Here is a 19862-nt window from a genome sequence, read left to right on the forward strand (position 1 = left end):
CTATCTATCTATCTATCTATCTATCTATCTATCTATCTATCTATCTATCTATCTATCTATCTATCTATCTATCTATCTATTAGTAAGGTATAGTAAGGTTGGATGTAATTGAACCACAGCTTCTTCTTTTCCATTCATCAAGGTAAGATTTCTATTGTAAGCAACTGTAGGAGGAAGGAATGTAATCAACATCCTACGGTGGACGTATAACATTTAATTCAACTTTATATGGTATTGCAAGTGTTTTAGAGGGCTTAGCTGCATTATTGCTGTGCTGATGTTGTTCGGTTTATGTAATTTCTGACCCTGAGAATGTATTTTGTGCTTTTCTCCAGTATAAACATGCAGTTTTAAGTAAAAAGATGTGCTGAATCAAGCTATTGTTGACTGTGATGTGTACGTCTGACAAGTGGGTGGTGTGTTGTCAAAGTCACTGACTTTATGTTAAGGTAGTGGTGACAGCTAGTCATTGCCATGGAAACCTGCAAATGTAACCAGAGTGTAACCAGTACAAGGAACAGCAAGACTGAAGAAAATTGGCTTGCAATTATTGTCACACAGCATATTTTTTTTTTATAAATAATAGGCTACTTCAGTGCCACATGAGGTATTTATCACTTGTCAGTCTGTTCACAGTTTACAAGAATCACTACTCCTCCTACAGTATTGGGCAGAATTTAATCAAACCTAAACACAATTGTCATCTTAAGTTTATTTGTTGACTGGGCACTAGTATCACTACTCATCCTAGAGTATTTGTCTGGATTATAATGTTCATATAAGTGTTTGTATGTGCCTCTCTAACATCTATACACAAATCTTGTAATTAGGTTTATTTATGGCAAAATTATGTCATGTAAAAAATATTAAAAATACAAAATGATGCAATAGCTTGAAATCTCACTGCCACACATGCCGTGTAACACTTTTATCCTGTTATTTTGTGATGATATTGAGCTTAGTGTTTGTGATCATGGAGGGACTGGTTCCATTAGCTGACTCCCACATGAGGAAGGTGTGTTTGGGGCCTTTCTGGCCAGTAATATGTTTGCTGTAGGCACAGTAATATGACAAATATGGATGTTTGTACACCTCTTTGACTTCTCAGTGGATTGGATTTTTTTTTGTTTGTGCACGAGTGAAAACAAATAAGAAATCGTACCACTTTCTTTCTGTACTTCACACGTTACAGTAACCTGTGAATTTTAGTGGCTTCTGATCTGGATGAGCTACTGCGCCACGAGGTACACTTTGTAGGCGTGCACACACGTAGTGCTGATTCTTCAGCTCAGGTACGACTGACACCTTAATAGTTTTGCACAGTCTAGTATGCGATCAAGTCATTATTATTCACTGACTTTTGTTACTGTCCTGTCACCTCGCTCACTTTGGAGATCAGCTGATTCGACATCGAACACTGTCTTGCATTCTCACACAACACAGGAATAACATCTCACATTCTCACTCTGATCTTTATTTTACATGTACCAAAAGAAAACCGTAGCTGGCATAGTGGTAGCAGTGGAGCAGGTAGTCCAGGGATTGAATCCACCGCCCGGCTGGGTCCCTTCTGCATGGAGTGTGCATGTTTTCCCTGTGCCTATGAGGTTTTCTTCAGGTTCTCTGGTTTGTACCGTGATCCAAAGACATATTTGTGAAATTAGCTGAATGTTTGTCTTTCTGTGTACCCAGCCTCTTGTCCCATGTAAGCTGGGATAGGCTCCAACCGTCCCGTGAGCCTGTATTGTGTAAACGGATGGATGGAAAACAACACACTTCATTTTTGAGAGCAACAAATACACGTGCTGGAATAAAGAGGTAGCTGCTACATCACTAATGGTTTGTGTCACAGAACTGTAGGTTAATGATTTGGGCCCCTAAATTTGAACACACAGATGTTAGCCAGAGCCCAGGTTGTTCTGCTGCTGCTGTCCTGATCTGCCGCCTCTCAGTGCCTGATGCGTCTGATGGACTGGATCTTTGGAGTCTGACAGTGAGAGCCCCAGTTCCTCCAGTGCTGGTAATCTCCGCTGTGCCTCTCACACTCCATGATGTACTGCTGGCCTCTGTAGCCGGGGTACTCATAGCACACAAAGCTGTGGAAACGCAGAGGCAGGAGGAGGAGATTCATTAAGAACAGTCACTATGTGGATGACTAAATGAATGCAAACATATCTTTGATATTACTGCACAACTATATGATTTTAGTGATTAGTCAACAAATCTGTGACAGGCACATAACCGTATGCCAATTTTATTTGAGGGCTTGTTTTGATGAAAAATCGTCGTAAATAACAAGTGTGTCATGACGAATTCAGTGGAAATGTGTAAACAAAAATATGTCATGTTAGCTGCTCTTTGAGGCTGTGACACTCATAATAAATAACACCAAAGTCCGGCAGTTGATATGACAGGACACACCAGAAATGTGAGAGGTTGTCACATCGGCACACGAGCCGCTACCCTGATAAGCAGACCGTGTAGACCCTTCTTATTTTAGCATGCTCATTAAAATGTTTGTTTTTTTTTTTTTGCAGACATTCTGTCATAAAGAAAAGAGCAGAGGCCAGGCTGAAGATGATAATAAAAAGATATTGCACTTCACCCCAGGGGAAACATGGACATCTAGAAAAGACTGAATGTCACGCTACAGGCTGAGATATTTCCCAGTTGGCCAAAGCAGTTGCCTGATTCACACAACCGTCTCTGTTAACTGTGTTAAAAATAACTGTGTCATCCTTTTAAAGCTGAATGAAAGTAGCTCTCTGAACTTTTCTATACTTCACATGCCATACATACACGTGACAGCGCAAATGCTTGACACAATCAGACCAGATGCTAGAGAGTTTATCACCTGCCCGTCGCGGTTAGGGATATTTTTGTGTTCAGAAAGTTTTACTTCCCCCGTTTTGTTAGTTCTTCCACATTTGTAATGATCTGCCCCGCCCACATTAGCATCATCTGTGTTTACCTAGTCGAACCTGCTTCTCATCAGCTAATTACTTACTTCTGCGCACTCAGACTTTGCAGCGTTCTGCAGCTAGTATTTCTCACTTTTTCTTCTTTGTTTTTGCCCGTTTGTTGCTTTGTTGACTGACTTCTGGCTACTGTACGATCTAAGCTTGGATTATATATTTACTCTACAGTCTCCTCTCTTCTGAGTTGTTACACTGTTAACTCCCTAAAACACTGCTCAGAGTGTGCATCGGCGAGCATCTTCACCTAAACATCACTGACAGCACTGCTGACGCAAAGCATCTCCTGCTCTGCGATCCACGTTTCAAAAAGATAACTTGGAACAGAGCCTCAGTTTTATTCTCTCAACCTTTTGTTGAAGCTCATGTGTGAAATGTAGAGCACTAAGCGTGTATTTTAAAATAAAAATATGTCTCCTAGAAGAGAATAAAGTCTTGCTCGGAACGTTGACAGTGAAGCCTTTTTCACACATGCATTTAAGACATATTTACAATTGGGGCTTAATTTTAAAGTAATGTCAATTCAACATGATGTGACACAACACGATCATGAATTTATTAGCTACAATTTTAATAGTGCTGTAGTTCATGATCTCAGATGTAACTGTGATCTACTCTATCGAAAGAAAACTTTGTTTTTTAAATTACACAGAAAAGTTGAAGGACAGAAGCTTTGGTCACATAGCTGACCACCTTAAATCACTGAAACAACCTATTAAAACAAAATATTCTTTTTTTTAAAAATCCGAGGTAAAAACACTTGGTCTTTGTAAGACCTGCAGCCTCCTCTCTCTCCTCTCCGGTGCATTTTAGTAACTGACACAATTTTCAGTACTGACATCTGAGATCATTTCTAGGTCACAGTCAGAAGGTGGAGACGAGGCGAGGAGGCACAAATTAAAGATATAATGTACAGTCAGGCCCATGTAAATCAGGGTGTGTTTTTAGTCTCAGTTCTTAATGGATTTTACTCTCCTCTATCTATGCAGCTGGTTTCAAATCAGTTTTATTTACTCCCCAAAGTATTTTATATTGTAATGGAAACATTATGAAGAGATGCCCAACGATCCCCAATGTGCAAGCACTTGGAGAGCAAGCATCTTTGAAGCCACTCATGTTGGCTTTTACTTAAACCTAAACTTGAAGATTTACGGAGGAACGTGTCTGACTTACGCGCCACACTGCACATGCATGGAGCCCACCTCGGGCATGAACCAGCCCATGGCCTCCAGGGAGGGGTAGTCGTCACACAGCTCGGTGCAACGCCCCATGAAGTTTTCCCTCTCAAAGATCATCATACGGCTGCTGTGGTGAGACTTTGGAAATAGAGAAAAAGAAACAGACTAATTTTAGCGCAGAGGGAGCACAGATTTAGCTGTGAGCTGTCTCATTTCTATTTTTGAGCTGTCTCAGTCACCCGCTGTGTGGCTCACTGCACCTTCTGTCACTCACTATCATCATCTCTCTCACTCCCGCTTATCTTGTACCCTTTCATTTTTGTATCCCCCAACCCTTTCCTCCCTCTGCTGCTACTCACAGCACAGTAGATGGGGCGGAATGACATGAAGCGTTCGGTGTGGTAGGACAGAGAGCCGCTGTAGGCTTCCCAGTTGGGGTACTCGCCCCTCTCCAGGATGAACTGCTGGCCTTGGAAATCATGGTGCTCAAAACCCACCCAGCTGGAAAAAAAGAGTGGCAGAGGTAAAAAATATCAGAGCAAAAATGGTAATCAGCACAGTTTGAAATCAGTCTGAACATAAATCAGACAAGTGACATCAGACAGGATGAGAGGGCCTGCTCGTCAGCCTCATGAGTGCTGATGCATCATGTCGTAAGCTGTGAGTGTCCTATTTTGGATTTTTTTTTTCTGTTTTTGCACACATGCAAAATTAAAAACAGAATTCTCGAACTCATATTTACAACCAACAGGTCAGCCATCATCAGCGGCTTATGTAACTTTCCCACAATGAGTTATCAGCCATTAACAAGACTTAATGTGGAGCAAGAATGCGTTAATATGTACTAATGAAGCGCTTTGGGGTCCTTAGGGACTAGAAAAGCGCTATACAAATGCAGGCCATTTACCATTTACCATTTTAATTCAGAGAGATCTGAATGTTTGATATGTTTGAACTTCAAAAACACCAAGGATAAAATTGTTGTGCAGTCCCACATGTCATCCTATTCCTACAAGACAAAGGACCAAAAAGTGAAAAACAATCCTGAAAGTGTTTTTTTCCCCACCAAATGATGTCTGAGAAAGAAAAAGTTGTGAATAAAAGACTGCCTGTCTTGAGTCTGACTAACATACATTTTTTAAAGACAATGGAGAGAACGTTACACAATGCACTGCAACTTCTGGTTTTTTTATTGACCAAACAGCTGTCAGTGTTTTTTCCTACCTGCTCTGAAATGGGATTTTGTACCCAAATCAATACTTCATAAAAAATGTATCAACAAACTAAAAGAAGCTTCAGCTCAACTTTTCCCCCCAGTGTTCAGATAATGTTCTGTAAATGTATCTGAAAGAATGTATATTAACACAGATAAAAGGGGAAGTATTCAAGCTACAATGTTTGATGGTATTTTTACTCTCCTGTAGTTCATTTTAAATAGTCTAAAAATTTGGATCACTACTCTACAATCTTCTTCTTTCAGCTATTCCTTTTAGAGGATGCTAGGGACAGCGGATCATCTGCCTCCGTCTCCCCCTGACCCTAGCATCCTCTTCTGTTACACCGACCCCATATGTCCTCCTTCAATACATCTACAAACTTTCTCTGTGGTCTTCCTCGTTTCTCCTGCCTGGCAGTTCCATTTTTAACATCCTTTGTCCAGTATATCCTCTAGCCCTCCTCTGCACATGTCAACATGGCCTCAGCCTTGGCTCTCTACATCCTCGGTTATATTCATTTCAGATCCTGTCCCTCCTGGTCACTCCCAACAAAAATCTAAGCATCTTCAGCTCTGCCGTCTCCAGCTCAGGCAGATAAAGTTATTTTCTGTGCTTACTGCACCGCTGCAACACAATGTTTTTAAGTATCTATTTACAATTAAATTAGTCTTAGATAAAAATTGCAACCAAAATCTGAGTTGTGTCCACACAATAAAACTGCCAAACAATTTTTGAGGAGTATTTTTGATAGAAACACTTAAGTGAACTTTACTTGACCCTCCCCAGGTCAGCCGAGAGAGTTCGAGATGTCTCGACATTTTGAGGCGCTGTCACATTGCCCATTTTTCAATAGTCTGTGCCTTTTGATAAAAGTGACCAACGGGGACTATTGTGCATGTGACTTGAATTAATAGAATCATTTTCTGATTGGTCGACATGGTAAATTTTCCATCAATAGGAAAGGGTTTTTTTGATTTTGTTCGCAAGCAGAGAGTACTTCTGGGTGCTTTCCTTAGAAAACGCAGTTTTACTGTCTCCTCCTGCAGTAAACATAGTGATAGTATTCAGGAAAAAACATTGCGTATATTTTTTTTATCATGACTCTGCAACGCAATTTAAAAACTGGTATATAGTTTTAAGTCCCCACTTTTGTTCCCACAAAATAGTAACACATTTGCACAGAGGAAGGGAGTACAAATAGCTGACACTGCACTGTTAGTGAAAAGCAGTGCTCGCCATCTTTTACTTTTCAGTGTATTTTTCCACTGATAAGATAGAACTGGCGAAAGCAGCATGTGTTTGGAGAATCACTACTCTGGCAGGCTTTACACACCATGACTAAGGCCTGGGCGGTTACGTATGAGGATACAAGCAGCAATGATTTGGTCCTAAGTGCGTCAGACACAAGTTTGCTCTTACACTCAGCGTTAAGAATAAATACATGCATAAATGTCCCAGAGCGTTACATCTAGTGCTCTGCTCCTAAATTAAGAGAAGTCCAAAGACTTTCTGATCCTGTGAGACGTCACCAGCAGACAGCTGCATTATTTACAGAGGAAGGGACTACACTTTCCTTTAGGAATCACAACTTGAGCCTCACAGTTCAAGTTGTGAGTCTGATAAAACTTTCTGACACATTTCTGACACTGATAAAACTGATACATTTCTATACATTTTAGGAACAAATATGTGGGTCACATTAAAGTCCTTAAGGATATATGATCAAAATGAGCTTCTTGTTATGTTTTACATAAACACAAACAAATCTGCAAATGACGGAAATGTCACACACGTTCATGCTCAACCAAGAACATAATGTTTGAATCCACGAGTCAGGATGGTGAGGGCTACTGATTACTCCTGGGCTGGCTGAGTTTAAACCTAAGATAAATGTATCATGACAGTGTAAAACTATTTAACCTGTAAAGTGTCCTTTAAAGTGGAAAATGAAAAGTGGATCAGTCCTTTTAATGATAAAACAACAGGAGCTACTGATTGAATGTGTGGCTCTGCTCTGTTTTTCAGAACTTTACAGCAAATTTTAGCCCAGTATTCAACAGCATGTTGCAAATGTACATTTGTGCTTAACTATCAATATTTTCTTTTGCAATAAAGGCTTTAAAAACACCCGTTAGCAGTTAGCTAGTGAACTAAAAAGCCAGAAAGTGAGAGCCAGGTAAGACGAAAAACAGCTACAAGGAATTTGAAAGATTTGAAATACGTCACTCTTTTCTCCAGATGGAGGGGGAAAAAGTTATTAATCACAATTATAAGTGAATAGTTCACCCAAAAATCAAATGAAGTCTTAAAAAAAAAGCCCAAAATACTTGTTGTGAACAGTTTTCTTGTCTGTCCACTGCCACCGCTAACCTCACCGCACAGAAGAGTCTCTATCCTGACAGTGTGAAAGGAGGGTGTCCCCCTTCAGCTGTGTTAATGTTAGCTAGCTGCACCCACTCTTGGCTGGTGAATGAAGAAAATATGTCCTACATAAAATCTTTCAGAACAAAATTGCTTGTGGCTTTTGTTTTGTTTGTGTTTGGGTCATGATTTCTGGAAGGGCCCATTGCTCCTGTCCGCAGAACAGCCCAGTGCATTTTCTGGAGCTTTGGACAAAGCAAGCAACTCATTTCATTATAATTAAAAGAAAAATCATGTACATGCACACGGAGCATCACAGGCAAGAGGATAATTTTAAAATGTAATTCAGATTTTTGTCTCTTAAATAGACGATTCCTTTACAACTTCTGTAGTTGGTTATTTAATGGTTTATGATGGTTGGGTAATCAGCACGTTCATCTATTTGTTGCTGAAAATTAGCACGATATTTTGATACCAAAAGGAGTAGAAATATAAACTCATATAAATAGAAATACTCTGCTCAAGTACTTCAAAGCAGGTACTCAACTTACTTCTCACCACGGATAACTCCAAACTCTACAACAGGGATGTCAAACTTGTTTTACATACACTTTGATCTTAAGTGGGCCGGACCAGTGAAGGACACTGAACTAAATATTTAATCCCTGAGATGAACTAATGTAGAATTAAAGAAATAAAATTGCAATTCCAACAGTACGTCTGTTTTTCCATAATCAATATGTAAAATTACTGTAAAAGTTCTGGTAGCTCATTAACTAGACTGCCCCATATTTATAAAACATAAAGTTTTTATTAACTCACACTTTTAATGAAGTTTTACAGTAGATAATAATTTATTGCCTGTTAATTCACTACTTTGTAGTACGAAGGACAACAGAGGAGGTCTTTATGAATAGAAGAAGCTGTAAAACCTATGAAAATACAGTAAAAAGTTAAAAATCTGCACAGTCCTTCACATTTTTTAAAGCTGTCCAGTGTACCCGTCCTTGGTGGGTTGATTAGGGCCCCCAGGGCTTATGTTTGACATCCCCACTCTAAAATATCTAAACTCATTAAGAAATTGAAATATCTGAGTAACACAAAGTGTTTCCAGTCCAGTAAAGCTTCACGAAAGGTTATTATAACAGCACTGGTACATAATGGATATCATTTTTTTAAAGCTACTCTAAACAGATAGTTCTTTCTAAAAGCATCATCTTTATCTGAGAGATCCTGACACTGACCTTCACATACACGCAATGAAAAAAAAGGTGCACAGCAAGCTATAAAAATAAAACCACTCATGTGGCCTTAAAGAATAAATGATGAGGAATGTATAACAGCCTTTAAAGCCAGAAATGGTGAAAGCAATTTGAATGTCTTTAAAATAAAAGACTCCTTTTCATCCCCCATTACTGCCTTGGTGTGTGGACCCTACATGTAGGATGCAGTGGCCTTCGTGGTGGCATGTTTGGTAGTGGGTGCCTCATTCTCTACCCTTGTATCACAGAAACACAATTACATAAACACACACACACACACACACACACACAGTCAGCTGTCCACAGAGACTTGCAGGCGTACAGGCTGTGTGACTCACGCTCCACTCTCCACTCGGATGGAGCGGATGTTGTCCATACCACAGTTGTGGATGTTGCAGCACTCAGAAGTGAACTCCAGACACTTGCCCTGGAAATGCTCCTGCTCAAACACAGTCACCTGTGCACGGGGGGAGACACGGAGAATGGGTGAAGCTGGGCATGTTTACACTTTACATTTATGAGTGTAAATAAAAAGTGTGTGAATTCACCTTAAAGAAAGGAGCAGTGTCCATTCTAGGGAACATCATAGGTGAGGTCATGTGGGCTCTAACGACTCTATTCATTTCTAGAGTAAAGAGAGATAAAGAGCATGGATGAGAATATGTACAAGCATTAAAATGCAGCATGTCTGGAATAGTTTTTAAAATCACAGCAACAGTTTCTGTTTGAGATTTCTTTCTGTATAAATTTAACCTCCACCTTCTCATATCTGCAATAGGACCAATCAGGCCCGTTTAATCAATTAAACCACCCCCGTGGGAAAGTTTTGAAGCAGGAAATTTCCGGGTCATCTTACCTGGATGCGCTGATGACACTCCTCACACTCTAAATGCTGTTTGCATAGACTTTGGTCTGAACCTGGAGGTTCTATTTTATACTGGCGTTCACGCGGGATGCTCATGCTCGTTAGTGTGCGCGTGCCGCCCTTCTTTTCCAATGACGTGAAAGCGGTGAGTGTTTGAAGTAGGACAGGAACATGACCGATGTCTTCCGGCTAAATTCTTCAAAATTAAAGTACAGCACTAGCTCTCTAAACTCTTAGAATGTACATATATATATATATATATATATATATATAAAAAATTATTATTATTATATAATAATAATAATAATAATTATTATTATTATTTTCTATCAGCTTGTCACAGAGAAGCTAACCTGCCGACATATTCAGTTACATTTTTAAGTCCTCAAGTTAGTGTTGTTTTTATTCCTGCTTGTTTATTCTGATTCAAACAAATTTACAACTTACTGAATCACTTTCACAGCATCAGCAGCAAGCATTCTGAAGTCATCAGCTTTAAGTTCTGAGATTAGTAAATTTTGCTTATAGAAGATAAATAAAATAATCACTTCGCAAATATTGAGTGTATTTTGTATATTAATCATATCGACGCCTAATATGTGGAGCCCTTCAACATTTATTTTGAAGGTAGCTTGAGGAAAACTTCCGGTAAGTATGGGAAAATTGCCGCAGGTGATCGCTCCTGGGGTCGTGCGTAAAAACGGTTTGTGCACGCGCAACTGCGAATTTACGCACGGGCTCATTGCTCGCGTTCCATGTCCCCCACACGCCCACCCCCTTACCTCCCTCTCTCTTTCTCTCTCTCTCTCTCTTTGTAACCCTATGGGGCCTGTCGACTCAGCAGATCATATAGAGCGCAGTCACAGAGATGCGGGCGATGAATGCGTGGCTGTTTTTAGTCTATTCGTATAGGTCAGCAGTGCCATCGTATAGAGCAACAATGGCCGGGGCTATAGGCAGAGAATGAGGAGGATTTGGAGAGTCATCCGGGGAGTCTGTTTAAATGGTGGCTTCCAAAAGTGGAGGAAATTGGGACCGAATAATTAAATTCAATACGTTATTGATAACTGTTAATTAATAATACATGTAATATAGATTCTATAAAAGAAAGCATAAAAGTTGTGAAAAAATACAAGGAAAGTCGTTTTGACATCACTGCGAGCTTTTGTCAGATCGTTTTGACCCTTCAGTTGTTTTAAACGTAGGACTGCAGTCACCACAGCAACATCCACCTCCTTCGGTCAGCCCCTTGCTGCTTGACATTTCATCAACAGAGCCTCAAATTCTCCTTAACATGTTTAACATCACACAGGCAAACACACACAAAACACACACATGAAAAGGCAGTGGCTAACTCAAAGACCTCTAAGTCACGACTCCCAGCTTTTATCATGCTGTGCTCTAAAAAAATTTACTCACACTGTGTGGATTTGTCCAGAAGAAACTTGTCTTGGACAAAGTGCTCCGATCTGCTGTTCTACGTGAAAGACATGAATGAGGCTGGACAGAGGTTTCATTTGGGTGTTGGAGGGAGAAAGCATTAAGCAGACCTTTGGGGAAAAAAACATGAAATCTGATACTTGTTACTGTTAGCAGAAGGGGTTTTACAAAAGTATCACATTAAATATTTAATAGTCGTATTTTCAGAGGCTCAAAACTAATTGGACAAAAATATTTTAAATGTAATCATTATTTTTAATACCTGGACTGGCAGTCAGCGACTACCTGACATTTAAAACCCATCTAGATCACGAAATTTTGCGTGTCCTCCAGTGAGATGCTCTGCCAGGCCACAGCTGCCCTCAGTTGCTGCTGTGTTGTGGGCTTCTCTGCCTTCAGTTTTGTCTTCAGTGACTGAAAAGCATGTTTTATTGGGCTGAGATCAAGTGACAATCTTGCACTTTTCAATATCAATTTGCACTGTCTGATCAGCTCTGTACACTTCAGAATTCATCCTACTACTTCTGTCAACGTCAATAAACACCAGTGGCCCACTTCAACTAGCAGCCATACGTGGCCACGGCATAGCCTTGCCTCCACCGTCTTTTCTCTTCTGATATATATATATATATATATATATATATATATATATATATATATATATACCCAACCATCTGAAACAGGTTTCATGTTTTAGGCAACAAGGACCGATGGTGTTGTCTGCTGTACACACTGTAAAGACCTTTGAGGTATATTTGGCAATAGTGAAATTATAGAAATAACTATACAAACTAAGTTGACTCACAACTATAATTAACTAAACTTTCATTTCACTGATACACATATGAGAAGTTTTTTTAGTGCTGTGCTGTAAATGTCAGCTTCACAAATTATATGATGAAAAATAGACACATAGAGGGTTCAGTAGATGGTTTTTCAGTCATTGTAGAAATTGTTGTAAAAGCTCCAGGTGAAGGGGATGAAACTGGATTTGAGTCATTTAGCAAAATGGGCTGTCTTTGTTAAACACGGGATATAAAAACAAGCCTATGTATGAAAAGTAAAGCATACAATGTCAGTAAAGGCAAAGCTAATCTAGCATATTTTCCCCAAGTAAGAAAAATCAATCAAACCAGTATTCAGCCATTATTCAGAGTATTTCACATTTGTGGAGGTGCATCCGCTGTGCTCCACATATCGATCAATGGGCTCTTTGAAGAGGATCTTTTATCAAAGCACATGGAAAATGTCACAGTTTTGTTGGCTATTTCATTATTCGATGCCAGATCTACTAAAACATGTTAGTACACATGCCTTGCATGTATGATCTGACTTTATATTGTATAAAGACTGCCTCTTGCATAAATACTGCATAGTATTTGAAGTTGTGTTAGGTTGTTACAAAGAGATTTATGCTGAAAAATGCATTAATTTCCTGCTTTAAAATGTAAATGTAACAGGAATTTTATTATATACACAACTGCTTGTATGTTTACGGCCAGTTGGACATGGCTCTGTTTTTGAAAGAAGTCAGTTTGCTTTCATCTATTATAATATGTCACTATTCAGAAGGTTTGTAAATAATAATTAATGGACTCAATAATCATAGCTTGTAACTTAAATTTAATGAAACATACACAGGTATATTTTCAGCAGCCATCACTTCTGTGTTCCAACAGCACACTGTGTTATCTAAAATAAGTTTATTATGCTAAAAGAAAAACTGGTCATCAGAACAAAATTTTCAAATAATTTCAGAACAGCTGGAAATAGTTTATCCATTTACAAAAACAATGCATTGGACTATTGGATTACATGAACCATCTTATGGGTTTAAATATAATAAAATAAAGATTCTTGAAGAATCTTGATCTAGAGGGGTATTGAAGGGTATTGTATGCAGGAAGTTAAAAAAGGAAAATATCATACAACAGAGTGTACAACTTTGTTCAGAAAACATTAAAGCTTTCTCTAACCAGAACAGAAACAAAACAATTCAATCTGCACACAGATAACACTCACAGTCACACCTATAGTGAAATATATTCGCCAGTTAATGTAACATGCATGTCTTTAGACTCTAGGAGGAACCTGTAGCACCCAGAGAGAACCTATAAAGGTGCAGCGAGAACATGCAAACTTCACACAGAAAGACTCCGGCTGGTTCAGGCGACATTGCTAACCACTGCACCACCAAGGCCTATAATTTATTTTCACTTTTGCTTATAGAAATTGTTTTCTGTCCATCTGTCTCCAACATGTCTTTGGAGTGTGGGAAGACACCTACATGCAATACCCCAATCAGTTTAAACCCAGAACCAGCTAACAGACCCTCCACGGCTCTGCTAAATCCATTTTCATGTGTATTATTGTGCTGTTTCCTGCTTCCCTTGTTTTTCTCCTTCAAGAGACTCTCTGCAGTCCTCAGCCACTTCACTGGGTCTGATTCACTCCTGCATCACTTCCTTCACTGACCTTTCAATGATGCTTAATTGAGCGTAATGATTTGAGCAAATTCAAGTTTCAAAATTAATAAGTCTGAACATTGAATTGAAGACATGAATGGTTTTATCTGAATGCTCACAATCTCATGTGGCACTCAGCTGCACCTCCTATTTCCCTCCTGTCGTCATCTGAAGCCTTGATGAAGCACAACACGCGACCTCGACTGCTACAACTACGACTGTTTTGCTTGTTCTCTTGTGAGTGCTTTGAAATAAACATCTCAAACACTTTTTACATTTTCCAGCTAACACTCACTGTAATATTTTACTGACCCATACAGGGAAAAAAGGCAAAGCTTTGATATAAAAGCCTTCTCCTACTGAGATGAACAGAGACAGAATCAGATTATTGTCCATGCAAACCTTGAACCTCTTTGCTCACCCTGAGGTGCAGGCACTGGACCGTTATTGCTTCTCACAGCTTATTGTTTTTCCTGTTATTGTTTTTCCCAGCGCCTCTTTTTTTTATAGCACTGAAGGGAACAGGAGGGAATGATTTTGCAATAGGCTCATTAATGTGAACCTGGTCAGCTTGGCTGTCATTACACTGAAACTGTAAGGGCGTAGAAAAGTGCATTATCTCATGTTACTCCAGCTGGACTGTCATTTCTTTCACTCAGTGCACGAGTTCATACAATGAGCAAGCTTTTATAAGGTTACTTTGTCTTTTGTTAACCTATCAAAATGTAGCAGATCACTGACGACAAGAAAAAAATTGAACACAAAAATGTATTTGATTTCATTTGAAATTCAAAATTCTCAAAATTTGCTTGTTTTAGCATTTGGCTAAAACAAAAGTCGATCCTGATTATATCTCTAGATGCGGTTAAGTCATCTGAGGTCGAACATATGTTGATATATCTGAGTTTGTCATATTTTCTTCCTCATATTATTTCACCCATATGCTCTGTCTCTCTTTCTGCCCGTCTCTCTCTCTTTGATGATGGGGGTATTTCTATTCTGTGGGGGCTGTGAGCTCAGCGAGTTTGTTTCTGTGTCTATAATCCCCTCTCTCTGGGCGCCAGCGTATAAAAGCGACGAGGGGCCCCGCGCACTCTCACACAGACCACCAGTCTCAGGCCTGAGTCTACTCCTTTACGCACACACAGCCACAGGTAAGACAGTGGACAAACATACAGAACAGAACAGAAAGATAGAAACTTTTCACTAACCCAGAGGACAATCTAGGAAGCTAATTATAACTGAAGTCAAATGTTGGCGAAAATGTGTAATTCGTATGCAGCCAGCAGCTGTCAGTAAATGCACTTGGGCATATTCAGGAAAAAGCACCGGAGTTTAGAAACTAATGTTTACATTTTAAATTCCAATGGGGATCTGGGAATCAAGCTGGTTTCACAAATGCTGCATTGAAAGTGCAACATTTCAGACTCAGAGCCAAGAAAAGCTTCAACCTACTAAAATCTGCTTTTGATGAGTGTTTTTTTTTAGCTTTTGTTGTGAAGTAGATGTTAGTTGTGTAAAGGTTTTTGGGACATTTTCTGATTGGTTCTTTTAATGCCGATTACTTCAACACACATGTGCCAGCTTTGTAAATGCAGCATGCTTAGAAACTGTACAGAAATGATGTATGAATCTTTGAACCTTCTGAGCTGAGGGCATTCATTTTTTCTAACAGGAAGGTAAAAATAACGAATGTATAAAGAAAAGAGTCTGTAAAGAACAACCCTCATTTTTGCTATTTTTGGTCATTCCTAATTCAACTTCAACAGAACATGTGAAAGCTAAAGGTCTTGTTTCTTGAATAACAAATCATTAGACCCTATTCTCAAGTAAAGAATTTTTGTACAACCTCTTAGCGTGACAGTAAAAGTCAAACTAGAGCTATAACAGCTTCTTTTTTTTATCCCAGTCGTCATGTCTGCTGGAGGAGAGAAATCCAAGTCTGCTTCCCAGACTGATGGGAAAGCAGCTCAGACCAAGACGTCTGAGATGGGCTTAACATCTTACAAGGTACAGTACACACACACACACACACACACACACACACACACACGTAAAACAGATGATTAAACATCACAAATACAGCATACAGTATTTTTCACACAGTGGGAAGCAGCTGGCCTCACACCACTGTAACAGTTTACCTTGTGAGCTGACGTCTGTTAGCGCGACCTGCTGGTTCTTATAGCTCTTTGAGGGGGTGGCTGATAACTATAACTGACAGAAAAAACCCCCAGTGTGTTAAATCACTGTGGAGGTAGCTGTCATAACAACATTGGCACTTCATCTTTATCTCCCCGTGTCACACTTCCTGCTTCATATATCTTCCCTTGAATCTGAACCTACCTCAGTGACCTCCATTCCTATTTTCTTTGCTCCCCACTGCAATCGTTCAGATGTGGGTTTACGACCAGGAGAATTTCCAGGGCCGCTGTATTGAGATCAACGGCGAGTGCATGAACGTGTGTGACTTGGGCATGGACAAGGTGCGCTCCCTGCGTGTCGACTGTGGGCCGTAAGTATTCCGATTGCGTGCTGTGACACGTATACACCCACATGTACTAGTGTGGTACCCAGCAGCACCCACACTCCTCTAAGAGAAGAGCAGGTGATTTAGCAGCTACACTCCACCATTATGCGACATTTCCCCACTTTGCATTTGGCATTATGCTGATGCTTTTATCCCGGGTGATTTTGCAGAGAGTACAGCAATGCAGAGAACTTTGGCTGCTAACATAATAAAGCACACAAAGCACAAGTGATGGAAGTATGTCAGTTAATAAAAGAAAATATAAGCAAGGAGATAAGGAGTAGTGCAACAAGGGACACATTTAAAAATCAAAGCAGCAGAGGCCAAGATGCTATAAGATTTTTACAAGCTGCACACTCCTCAAGAGGAGTCAGCTCATTCATTTGAGTGTGATCAGTGAGCTGACTCTTCTTGAGGGACGTTCAATGATCACTCTCCTTCCTCTTCTTCCTCTTGACCTTTTCCCCGTCCTCAGCTTCGTGGGTTTTGAGCAGATGAACTTCTGTGGAGAAATGTTCATCTTGGAGAAGGGCGAGTACCCCCGCTGGGACTCTTGGAGCAACTGCCAGAAGAATGACTACCTGCTGTCCTTCAGGCCTGTCCGCATGGTGAGTCCTATGTTCCAGCCACTCAACTGGTAGAAGTTTGCTCTACTTTTATTTGCCTTCTTTACATCCTTATTCTCTTTTCCTCCTTCCTCGTGCCCGCCACCTTGCAGGATCCCGAGAAGCACAAGATATGCCTGTATGAGGTTGGAGAGTTCAAGGGCCGCAAGATGGAAATCATGGATGATGACGTTCCCAGCCTGTTTTCCTATGGTTTCACTGACAGGGTGGGCAGCATCATGGTCAGCTGTGGAACGTGAGTAGTTTGTGAAATTACAACATCTTATTGCATTTTTCCAAAGAGTTAAATGAGTAGAATAATACCACTCTGTAGTGTGCTAAATATGAGGCTAAAGCCAACATCCAGCTAGCTTAACTTTGCATAAAGACTGGAAACAGGGCTTAAGCTAACCTGGATCTTTTTTGAAAGTAATAGTCAGCTTAACAGCACATGCAAAGCTCGCAAATTAACTTGCTATATGCTATGTGATTCCAACAAAACCATGAAACATTGGTATAAAACAAGAGTTTGTAGTTGTGGGCCTGATTTGGGTGCAGCAGCTTCAACAAGTCTTGCTGTCAAAGAGGTAACAAGCTAGCAAAGCACCCCATAAAACTCAGCTTTCATGAAGTTTTTACACTTCCTTTTCTTTTACAATTCAATAAACAATGTATAACATCTTAATCAGCGAACCTTAACAGTCTGGGGGTGTTTTTTCCAAGTGTGAAAGACCAAGGCTTGAACTGTTTCAAGCCCCAAATATGAGTGCTATCAGCCTTGTGCACAAACAGAAATCTAGAAGACCTGCATTTTCTTTAAGGCTGACTGTGAAGCTGTAACTCTGCTACCTTTTCCAGCCTTCTGGTTGATAAATCATGCATTTTTCAGCAGCACTGACCACAAACACCACACTCTGCTTTTGCAACAGCTGCGTCAAAAAAAGTCCAGCTCCTTGTACCATTTCTACATCGGTGGTGTCATTCTTAAACTGACAGAAACAGCACTCTGTCTGTGAATGTGCTCAGGAATAGAGGCTTTTTCATCAGCAGCTACATGAGGGTGTCACGAATGTCAGCAGCTCCATGTCTCTGTCTGCGCTCCCAGAGGCGTGGCAGGCAGCATACACTGTTGTTTTATCTGCTGTGATTACTTTATTTGGACTGCTACCTGCAGTCTCCAAACAGGCAGCTGGAAGGCAGACGAGTCTGTGCTTTAACACCTAGAAGCACGATAAACAGATCGATGACATCATTTGTTCGATGTTTACTCTCTCTAAATTATTAGCATGTGTCCTTCTAGCATCTTTCATCATGTTTCTCACTTGTCTGCTGCTTCTGTTTCACCTCGTGCTTTTTTGCTGCCTCACATTTTCTCTGCTGAACAGTTTGCTGTCCAACCTTGTAATCCCTCTCTATTTATTCCCTATCCTTGCCTCTCTTCTCCCTTTTTCTCTCCTCAGTTGGGTGGGTTACCAGTTCCCCGGCTACCGTGGCAGCCAGTTTCTGCTGGAGAAGGGTGATTACAGGCATTTCAATGAGTTTGGTGCCCGCTGCCCCCAGATGCAGTCCATTAGGCGCATTCGTGACATGCAGTGGCACCCACACGGCTGCTACACCATGTCCTCCAAGTGAAACCCACCGAGGGCGAGGAAGAGAGGGACTGGAGGAGAGGCGGAGGCCGAAGGCGGGCACAGAGATGGAGGTGGAGGAGGAAGAGCAAAGAAGGAGAGGAGGAGGGAGAGGGTGTAATAATGTTTCCTCTGTCCTTAAATCTCTTGACGGTTTGAGTGCAGGATGGGGGGAGTACATTAGGTTGTTATTTATAGTTGTAATTTAACGGCCAATGAAAAGTTATTCAAAGTTTAGGAGGAGATAATTACGCTAACCACAGAGACTGCTTCTGATAATAAATGCTCTCTCCATTTTTGTTCTTCCTCTCTCACTGTCTCCATTTGTCAGCCTCTGGCTCCCCACTCTCCTCTCTCTCCTCCCCTCCCTCCCTCTCTCCCCTCACATATATTATTCCACATCTCACCAACGTCAGCGCTCGCTCGACCTGTCAGAGCCTGACTGAAGGGGTACCAGCGTAGATTTCTGTTTGTTTGTGTGAAGGGGGTACTGAGACAGAAGAAAACAACCACAGAGACAAATGGCGGTGACTGCTCTTTGCTCAGATCCTGCTACCACACCAGCCTTAAACCCCAATAAATCATCTCACTACCTGCTTTACTTGGAATGACATTTTATTCAACAGACTTTTATATATATTTAGCAAATGCACAAAAAAACTGAACCCAGCATGAGACCCTGTTATATTTAGTAAAAACAGATCCTCAAATTGAAGCTACTACAATCAATATTTTTTCGCCGTCTACAGAGGGAGCAACACCCAACAGCAGAATCAGCTGAGTCAGTCATTGTCTACAACTCTGTGGAGCCTTAAAGCACTCTCATGGCTATCATGGAACTATTTATCATAGCTGATGAACACTGTGCTGGATTCAATGGCTAAAGAGCCACAAAAGAACAACAGGGAAACTCAATAAGTATCAGCTAACTTGTAATACATTAGAGTGTTTCCAAAATAAGTCCTGTGCATTTGCATTTGCCACTCGTGTGTATAACAAGGGAACTCAGCGTGTAATAAGCACACCAAGTTAATTTTATGTGGTTTAAACACAGCATTACTGTTGCTATTGTGACTCGTTTCTCTTAGCCTCGAGTGGCCCAAGGGATGTACGCATGCCAATTAAAGCTGGTTTTCAGGAATAGTTAGTCCAGGGAGTCTAACTAATTTTAGTCCATGAGCCTAATAATATCATAATACAGCCTATTATGAAAATGTCCACATTTAATTGACTGCACATTTAAATATACTGCCTGAGATTTCTTCAGAACAATCTGACTCATCTTAAAGTGGATCCGTCATGTCCATCAACATGTTTTTACTCTTTGACTCTGCTA

The 19862-nt window shown here is 40.4% G+C and overlaps 2 protein-coding genes across 7 annotated transcripts in view; one reads left to right on the plus strand and one right to left on the minus strand.

Annotated features, from left to right (window-relative positions):
- Positions 1 to 818: 818 nt before the first annotated feature.
- cryba1l2 (crystallin, beta A1, like 2) overlaps positions 819 to 19862 on the minus strand; it is a 66021-nt gene continuing 46977 nt past the window's right edge. Inside the window, exons 2-8 of one of the 6 annotated variants that reach the window (XM_084930372.1) lie at positions 11561 to 11712; positions 11278 to 11408; positions 9542 to 9618; positions 9332 to 9450; positions 4513 to 4654; positions 4149 to 4291; positions 819 to 2096 (exon numbers count right to left, since the gene is read on the minus strand). In XM_084930372.1, coding sequence (XP_084786498.1) covers positions 1949 to 2096; positions 4149 to 4291; positions 4513 to 4654; positions 9332 to 9450; positions 9542 to 9616 — 627 coding nt within the window. In that variant the 5' untranslated portion in view covers positions 9617 to 9618; positions 11278 to 11408; positions 11561 to 11712 and the 3' untranslated portion in view covers positions 819 to 1948. Of the gene's footprint in view, positions 2097 to 4148; positions 4292 to 4512; positions 4655 to 9331; positions 9451 to 9541; positions 9619 to 9849; positions 10083 to 11277; positions 11409 to 11560; positions 11713 to 19862 lie in introns of those variants that run through there. The other 5 variants (XM_084930376.1, XM_084930377.1, XM_084930373.1 and 2 more) reach the window with 5 other exon arrangements.
- crybb1l2 (crystallin, beta B1, like 2) lies at positions 14715 to 19340 on the plus strand. The gene is made up of 6 exons (XM_084930371.1): positions 14715 to 14917; positions 15673 to 15773; positions 16160 to 16278; positions 16769 to 16901; positions 17012 to 17154; positions 18359 to 19340. The coding sequence occupies exons 1-6, from the start codon at positions 14743 to 14745 to the stop codon at positions 18528 to 18530; spliced, it is 843 nt and encodes a 280-aa protein (XP_084786497.1). The 5' UTR covers positions 14715 to 14742; the 3' UTR covers positions 18531 to 19340.

This window comes from Perissodus microlepis, chromosome 6 (assembly GCF_051167445.1).
Source record: "Perissodus microlepis isolate ML-2025 ecotype Zambia chromosome 6, ASM5116744v1, whole genome shotgun sequence".
NCBI classification, from domain to species: Eukaryota; Metazoa; Chordata; class Actinopteri; order Cichliformes; family Cichlidae; genus Perissodus; species Perissodus microlepis.

Bases quoted from the DNA above. Each gene is read 5' to 3' on its own strand.
- crybb1l2 (XM_084930371.1), top strand. From the start codon at position 14,743: ATGATGGGGGTATTTCTATTCTGTGGGGGCTGTGAGCTCAGCGAGTTT. The intron at 14,918-15,672 runs GTAAGACAGTGG...TTTTTATCCCAG, and splicing joins TTACGCACACACAGCCACAG to TCGTCATGTCTGCTGGAGGA. The intron at 17,155-18,358 runs GTGAGTAGTTTG...TTCTCTCCTCAG, and splicing joins ATCATGGTCAGCTGTGGAAC to TTGGGTGGGTTACCAGTTCC.